The 9,107-nt window shown below is 38.6% G+C and overlaps 1 protein-coding gene across 1 annotated transcript in view; it reads right to left on the reverse strand.

The window, feature by feature from the left end:
- The window catches only part of LOC107742773 (TOX high mobility group box family member 3-like), a 65,545-nt gene that overhangs the window by 3,991 nt on the left and 52,447 nt on the right, over positions 1 to 9,107 (reverse strand). The window contains exons 3-5 of the mRNA XM_016555814.1: positions 8,296 to 8,544; positions 708 to 971; positions 361 to 588 (exon numbers count right to left, since the gene is read on the reverse strand). Coding sequence (XP_016411300.1) covers positions 361 to 588; positions 708 to 971; positions 8,296 to 8,544 — 741 coding nt within the window. The remainder of the gene's footprint in view (positions 1 to 360; positions 589 to 707; positions 972 to 8,295; positions 8,545 to 9,107) is intronic.

A 9,107-nucleotide genomic window follows, 5' to 3' on the forward strand; every position in this document is an offset into this window, starting at 1 on the left:
GTAGATATGTGGGGTGTGTTAGAACGAGCCGTTTTAGGGGGGCGTGGCAGAGTCTTAATTTGATAAAGAATATCTCTTTGGTTTTGAGTCTTTGCAACTTCAGGGATCTTATCTATGCACAATCAGCTTGTAACACTCCAAAGAGAAAGGAAAACTTGAAATCGCATCATATGACCCCTTTAAAATACCTGACAAGAATCATTCTGTGCAAATATGAGAGTAGAAATTAAGAACATTTGTTATTCTAGCTCAAGTGAGAAGACTCCACAACAGACAGCTCTATTCACAGAACGTTACAGATCGTGTTCTTTGTGAGGTTAAAAATATATTTTGTTATTACACAGGATAGCAGTTTGATACCTGTTTCTGCTCCTCTCCCAGTCCATCCCACATAGAAGCTACTATCTTGGACACCTCTCCGAACGTGGCGTTAGGGTTCTGGCCTTTGATGGCCGCCTGGCTGTCTCTGAAGAACAGGGCATATGCAGACACTGGCTTCTGAGGCTCATTGGGATCCTTCTTCTTCTTTTTCTTGGGCGTCTTCGGCTTCTTACCTGCGTCAGGGGCGGGACGCTTTTCACCAATCACCTGATGGAGAGAGAGCAGCTTGCTATAAGATCTCACTAATTGGATGTTGATTTAATTCTCAATTAAATGTTATGATGAAAACACTGCTCAAAACATTGCATGGATTAAATGGCACTCACCCTGTTGCCTTCCTCTTGATCGTCTTCATTAATAGAGCTGGAGGGAGAGGGTGTGGCTGATTTGCTGGCGGGTGGGGATGGGGACGCATGAGCAAAGTTTGATCCGGTCATATTCAGCCCCAGCTGTGGGTTGATCTGGGACTGGTTGATGGTGGTAAGCTGGTTTTGTGACATCATGCCATTGGGGTTATGCATGCTAATGATGGAACGCATCACCATGGTGGGGTTTGGAGGGTACTGACGGAGGTGGGTCTGACTAACAGCCTGCAGAGCAAACAGACAACAAAAACGTTTTTAGATATACATTACCTCACAAATGTTTGGTGTCAGTACAATTTTTAAGGACGCATTAAATTGATTGTTACATTTCACAATATTAAATTTTCTGCATATTCAATCAAATAAATGCAGCTTTCTTTCAAAAACAAATGTGACCCTGGAGCACAAAACCAGTAATAAGTCACTGGGGCATATTTGTAGCAATAGCCAAAAATATATTGTATGGGTCAAAATTATCGATTTTCCTTTTATGCCAAAAATCATTAGGATATCAAGTAAAGATCATGTTCCATGAAGATATTTTGTAAATTTCCTACCATAAATATGTTAAAACTTAATTTTTGATTAGTAATATGCATTGCTAAGGACTTAATTTGGTTACTTAACTTTAAAGGTGATTTTCTCAATATTTAGATTTTTTTGCACCCTCAGATTCCAGATTTTCAAATAGTTGTATCTCGGCCAAATATTGTCCTATCCTAACAAACCATACATCAATGTAGGGCTGTGCAATTGATCGCATGCGATTGTCATGCGCATCTCGTCAGTAAAGCCGGTTCCATGATTAGTAGTAAATCTCCATCACCTGCTTTCAGATTGAGCGGCATTCACTACACAGAGCTGTATGACAATTAGGCAATATCGCGTTCATAATCGCAGATGAATCGCATTCGATTATGAACGCGATATCGCCTAGCTTGTCAGTGAACTACGGCTCTGTGTAGTAAATGCAGCTCCATCTGAAAGCAGGTGATTTACTACTAATCACGGAACCGGCTTTACTGACGAAATGCGCATGACAATCGCATGCGATCAATTGCACAGCCTTACATCAATGGAAAGCTTTCAGATTTCAGATGATGTACAAATCTCAATTTCGAAAAATGTACCCTTATGACTGGTTTTGTGGTCCAGGGTCACAAATGGTAGGCTATATTGTAGTGCTAGACTCAGAAAACATATTGAGTTTAATATTCGTTTTTTAAAGACAAAATTGTACAGAACTTAATTTTGGCCATTTATCAGTTATTGGCCAACACATATTAAAATAATAAATAATTTAAGCTTATCTGTATCAGCCAGAGATTTAATATATTTGCAGCCTTAGGTTAAAGGAAAACAGAATTAGCTCAATATAAAAAGAACAGAAGTAAAAGGAAAGTCCCAATCAAGACTAAAATAAAAGTGTGTGATGTTTTATGTATCGGGGAGTTTGGAGGTGGGGAACCTGATGCGTTTTGCATTGACTGAACAGTCTCCAAAAGCAACCAGATTACAGAGCAAAAATCTACTCAAACAGCTAGAGAAAACCAAGAATTCATTTGATCTCCTTTGTTCATTTTTCATTCTACATCATCTCTCTCTCTCTTTCTCTCTCTCCATCTGGTATTCAGAGACTCAAACTCAATATCTGTATGTGTCAACACATCATAAAGCTGTGCACCTGGCCAGACCTGCTGAACCCTCTCCCTTAGTACAATATTCTAACACCTTCCCTCACACACAGATTACATTTTCTCTGTATTAATTCCCTGGGTACATGCAGCTTCATATCGAATCCGTGCCTTATCAAAAAACACAATCTACAAAACAATAGCTGTTTTCAACATCTGTTAGGGTGATACTGGAAATTTTGCACTATTTTTTTTTTTTTTAAGAAACATACTACAAAAAATGAAGCAAGTGGATAAATAAAAGAATCACTGAATAAATAAACACATTAATGACAGAATTACACTGCCACAGAAATAAACACATTTGCATTAGTTTCATCGCTAGAATGCAGTGACAGAGCCAGCAGCAGTCTTTGTGTCAGACCTGTCTACTGTGTTCATTAGTCACGGCCATCTGTGTCTAACACTTCCACACTAACAGTCAGCAATGCCCCGTACAAATCTCTATGAAATCACCACAGCATTCTCTATGCATCAGTAATGTAAAGAGCGGAGGGAATCACAAAGATGTAAGGCAGCCTTTGAGGACTCATATTTATCATCAAAGTCTCAGGCTGGTCTTTGTGTTTTGGCTCTCTCCCCCATGTGAACACTTCGACATGATCAATGATTTGAACATGCAACATCTGTCAGACGACCATATGCCCACTTACTCTTTAGATTTTTATTTTTTTATGCACTGACTACATTGGTGAATGAAGTCTCAGAAATGGCCAGAACTGGTCTTTAATTTCAGCAGCACTTTGATCTGGTCGCACAAAGCAGAACAGATGTAGAAATAATTCCCAAGGCAGATTATAAAAAAAAGCCTGTGATTTATCTCGAAGCATCTAATGATTTGACAACATTATCTTCCAAATTCCAAATGATCATACAGCAGAAAAAGAAAACATGATATTATTTTGTATAAAATACATATTTATGTGTAGAATCGAAAGAATGATGAATGGAGCATTCAAACTAAACCCGCACAAACAGCAGTCAGCTTTTGCTAATAGCAGCCTTTGTAGGCAATGAAAGAAATGTGATTTCTGCTGTCAGAGTGGTTTAGCTGGTAGTATGAGTGAGTCAGTATCCGATCTGTTTATTTATGTCCCTGCTGCACACCCTCCATTTGCATTTTGATTGGAACATTGTCTGCTGACACACAGCTCACATCTACACAGATGCTTTTGATAGTCTTCATAAATCTGTAAATAACTTCTTATCTGAAGAGCAAAGAGGCCAGATGTGCCCTATCCTCTCCTCTGTGTGTTTGCATGTGCTTGTGCAAATGTTGCTATTATTCCAGCAATCAGCCCATCTCAGCTGACTGTATTCCAGCAAAAAATAACCCTTTTCTCCTCGTATCTATATTCCCCAACATACTTTACTACAGACACAAAAGCTTCTGACATTAAAAGGCGCCAAAAAGAGATGCTGACCAAACAGCCACAACACACAACGAGCCCCTTGTCCAACACACTGGTTCTGCCTCAAATAGTATCCTCACCCCTTTCATCAAAAGCAGGAACCGCAACTAAACAGTCAAGAAAATATACTGGGGGGGACAGGAGGGACACCCCAAACCTCTTTTTCCAGCATGTGTTCATAACCATAACACAACCAATACTGCTTTATGATGATCGGGATAAGAATCTGAAGATGCCGTGTGTCAAAGGCTGAGAGTCTCGGGTCTGCACTTTAAGATACCGGCCTCGGGATTCTGTGGGGGGTGGGAATGGAATTGGGCAGTTTATTAAAAGCAGCTTGGTATGAGCTGTTCCATGCTGAAAAGAATGTTAACAAGTTCTATTTCCATTCAATTTTTCCACGGAGCTCTTGGAAATGTTCCATAACAGAAAAAGGAGTAAAATCATCTATATGGTAATTATGAGGATGAATCTTACAAGTTTGGCCAGTGTGAAAAGGTCAGCTCTATTATGAATAGTTTATCAGCCCCCCGCACATATTCACAGCTGCACTGGAACCTTAACCAACATGCTGCTTTATTTTTCAACCATTTATGGGCACCTGCATAACTGGCTCCTCAAGAAAAAAAATAAGAAAATGGAATTTTGAATGCTTGCAGAGACCATGGTAGCGTGAAGATAAATTGTTTTCTACTCCTATTTCTCCTCCACCTACTCACTCTTCTCTCTCACTCCATCTACAAAACACACACACATTCTCTCGTTTCATGCAGCTCATATACTGTTCATGCTCAATGCACCCTGTACGAATTGTCCCCTTTGAAAAAATGGTCCAAAAACATCGTTCCAATGCCTTAAAAAAAGACTAGTCTACAAGCAACCTCTCTTCACTCTCATCTCTTTTCCTTCCCTCCTCCCTCCACGTCTCCCGTTGCACTATGGGTATTTAAAACTTGTTCAACATGATTTAATTTCATTTCAAGTACTGGCTGAGAAAACTAAATTACAGAATCAATCACACAGAAGGTCAGGTTGAGACTTCATTACAAGTATTGCATGCCTGCATGAATATCTTTCATTTCTTACAGGCCCAATATGTCACAATGGCTGTTTGACAAAAAAAAAAGAAAGAAAGAAAAGCATTAAGGTGAAGGGGGAGAAGAAAAATCCACTTTCAGAGATTGATGTACAACTGATGTCACAACTACTCAGTTTGGAGATAAGATAACAGAAATGTGTAAGGAGAAAGAGTGGGGGAGAGAGGAAAGTGTGTGAGAGAAAGTGTGTGTGTGTGTGTGTGTGTGTGTGTTTGGTATTGGAGGAGACAAAAAATATATAGTTTCTGCAACACTGGTCATATTTTCCATTTTATTCACAGACACAGCAGTCAGACCCTCGTCAGTTTGTGAGGGATCATGTTTTAAAGACAAATTGTTCCACTGTAGATTGCTTCAAATCCCACAAACACCTGCTCTACACAAATACACTGCCTGTTCAATATATTTTTCATTTAGGTAAAATAATGATCTTTATTTAATAATTGTTTTACTATATATATATATATATTAAACATACATTCCTTTCTTTAGTCTTTACAAAAAAAAATTCACAAAATAATGCATTGTATTGCAGTGTATCAAATGTATGCATAAAAGAATGTCAGCAAAAGTAATAAACCGCTTTTAGATTGTAGCTGTTGCTTTCCAATTCATGCACACTGTTTCAAAAAAGATGAAACACAAGAAAAATATATATGCTAACCCTGCTCTGCACAACCTCAAAGAACACCTCTCCTGAACTTAGTCTAAATAGGTGATCACATACTGTAATTTGCATCTTTATCAGTTGCCGTCTACTCTGAGACCCAGTCAGAACCCAGATTCCAGCGAGTCTCAAACGAGATGCAGGAGCTTGTTAGGAGAACAGATTAAATAAATAATGACTTCACATTCTGAATCCCGCCAGACTTCTTCACAGCTGAGAAATGGATTTTGCAGAGTTGGGTTTGGCCAGCAGCATCTGCGGCTAATTTCGCCTGACATACGTGGAGCATTAGAGGGAAGAAATTAGAGGAATAGTTGGCTTTAATGCAGAAACACAAAGAGCAGATGAAACTAGCACAGGTACACTGTTCTGTTTTGATCCCTAAGTTGCACTTAAGAGTTGGAATAGATTTTTTTGAGGCCATGTATACATTTTCTTGACATACATTTTTGTTTTATTCTCGTGCTGACCATCTGTCTTAAAGGGGTCATATGATGCGATTTCATTTTTTCCTTTCTCTTTAGAGTGTTACAAGCTCTTGGTGCATAAAGAAGATCTGTAAAGTTGCAAAGACTAAAGTCTCAAATCCAAAGAGATATTCTTTATAAAAGTTAAGAGTTAGCCACACCTACCTAAAACGGCTCGTTCGAACACGCCCCCACATATCTACCTCACTATGTGGGAAGATTTTGTTCTTTTTAGCAGCATCATATGACCCCTTTAAATATTACAACAACTGGATCCCGAATTGTACTTAATGGTCTGTCTTTCTGCAGTAGATGTAAAATTATAATTCTGAATTCTAATTGACTGAAGGACAACGTTGGAGGTTACAATGCTAACTTCCGCTAACCCTTAGCGAGTCCTTTATAAATGTGAGGCATTGACTCAAAGGCACGGCACTGTCTGTACCAGTCCCAGGGAGCAGGACAAACTGAGATCAATTCCATTAAGAGGAGAGAGACTGAGAGTATTTCAGGAGGACAATGAAAGATGAGCGATAGCGAAGAATCAGAGGGACGGTCACAATGCCACCAGGCACAGAGCAGAGTGCCCTCATTCTCCCCCAAACCCGCTAATATAGTCCCCACACAATCAGAACCACTGTCCACAGAAACAGCTGCTAAAGAGGAATAATGTTGGAGAATCAAATCTAATCCCTTCACAGCGCAGTGAGAACAGGCCGTGTTGTAATTGTGTCAAGGTTCCGTTTTTCTTCCAGATGCATATGAGCTTAACTGACCATGAAATGAAAATTCTTTAGGCAAAAAGCCTTCCGGCGGTCACATATGCAGCACAGATATTTTAAAAGCGGCAATTATTTTACTCGCCAGCAGCACGGATGGCCGGGAAAAAAGCAATAAAATTTGATGGTGCCTATCTATATCGGAATATAAATAAAGATATATTATTCCACATATGTATACATATTCCACTGTAGGTTAAGGGAAAGGGAGGAACTATTCAGAATTAAAAAAACCTGAAACATCATAAGCGTGTCAAAGCATCATCTGCTGGCTAATGCCACTCTGTGTCCTTTTATGTATTCATCACTGATAGCGATTTCATTTCCATTACAGCAGTTTTAAAATATCTAGTCTAGCCATGGCATTTTCAATGCTTCCTCTTTGATGAATCTATGTCTGTGGCATTTAGGAGCCATTTCTCTATCTGAATTAACAGCCATAAAAGCTTGATCATAAAACATGATTATTATGAAGCAAGCGCTTGCATAGACCCCTATTTTATCATACGTGTTAGTCATCACAGCAACACAAGGTTAAAAAATAAATATATTCAGCTAAGCTGACCAATTGTATTGTTTGCATTGTTCATCTGTAGTCTTTTCAAATTATTTTCATTTACTAATCCTCATGTCGTTCTAAACACTTATAACTTTATTTCTTCCATGGAGCAAAAAATATAGAAACTTTAAAGAATATACTGGTTGCTCTTTTCCATGAAGTCACAAAGAGTGAGGACTAGAGCTTTTAGTCTTCAAGAAGGTTGGAAAATAACCATTAAAATAACCACACAAATATCATAAAAGTGGTCCATATGACTTGTGCACTGTAATCCAAGTCTTATGAAGCCACACAATGGTTTGTGTGATGAACAAACCAAAACTGAAGTTGTTAATTAATGATAATTTTCTAATCGAGTGAGCGGTTAACCATTACTACCAGATCACAGACCAAATTAGTCAGATATTTAATTGCCCATTTTTGTGAACTGGACAAACTGATTAATGAAGAGATGCGACCCAAAATAACAGTTTGATTAAGAATTGAATATTGTTACACGTCTCATAAACTTACCAAGGAGACCTAGAGGGGATGTTAAATTTATATTTATAGATGGACTATCTCTTTAAGGATTTATCCACAAATATAAATCCAGTTTTATAACAACAGCACGTTGCATCAGCCACCTTGATTTGTTTTGCACATAATATCCTTGTCAACCTTATTTGCATTTAGAGGAGGAAACCTACCTGGATTTAAATCCACACTCAAATCCAGGAGGATCTAAAAGCTAAATGTAAATGCCAGTGAATGATGTTGTGGAAATATAATTTGTGTAATGTTTGGCTTTGCATAACTTCTGCCTTCAACATCTGCAAACATTAAGATCTTTAAAATGTTCAAGCAAATAACCAGAGAACAACCAGACACTTACCCCTGGATGTCTATTGTTGATTTGTCCTTCCTGCTCCATCATATTTCTGGAGATGGTGATTGAGGGCAGCTCCAGGCTCTGGGGTGGGAACTGAGGGGTGAACAACCCCCGCTGAGAGTTGGGGTGGTCAGGTAGCCCGGGGAAAGCTGAGTCCACCTCCTGGAGGCCCATACCAGGCTCGATCTCGGGAGGAGGGGTGATGGGAGGTATTTCGAACTCCTCGTCACCAAGACTTGGAGTATGAAACGTCTAAGAAAAAAACAAAGGAGAAAATCAGGGATTAATTTCGCCCGAAAGTTGGACAGGGCTATGAAGTAGAAAACCTGAAATCACTATGATGTGAATACTATTAAAAAGAACACTCTAGAAATGAAACATAGCCTACTGACTTCTCATAAGTTGGAAACTAGGGCTGTCAAAATTAACGCGTTAACGCAAATTCATTTTAACGGCACTAATTTTGTAACACACGATTAATGCAGCGCACATTTTCTGTTTCCGGGTTTCCGTGGGTTAAAAAGTCTTAAATGGTACAAGAAAGTCTTAATTATGATTTCAGGAGGTCTTAAATTTGGGAAGGGAAAGACAAGAATTGCGATATGGCTTAATGCAGTGGTTCTCAACCCACGGCCTGTCACAAATTCAAATGCGGCCCACCATGCTGAACACAATTTAAAAAATAACTTTCAGTTTTACAATTCATTTTAGTTTTTACATTAATTTAAAAATGTACTAAGCAAATATAAGCTATAATGTTTTTGTTATGTAAAATAATTTTGTTTTTCATATATTATTTTCAGACATGAGCAGAC

Source organism: Sinocyclocheilus rhinocerous, unplaced genomic scaffold (assembly GCF_001515625.1).
Source record: "Sinocyclocheilus rhinocerous isolate Xijiao unplaced genomic scaffold, SAMN03320098_v1.1 scaffold857, whole genome shotgun sequence".
Taxonomy (NCBI): Eukaryota; Metazoa; Chordata; class Actinopteri; order Cypriniformes; family Cyprinidae; genus Sinocyclocheilus; species Sinocyclocheilus rhinocerous.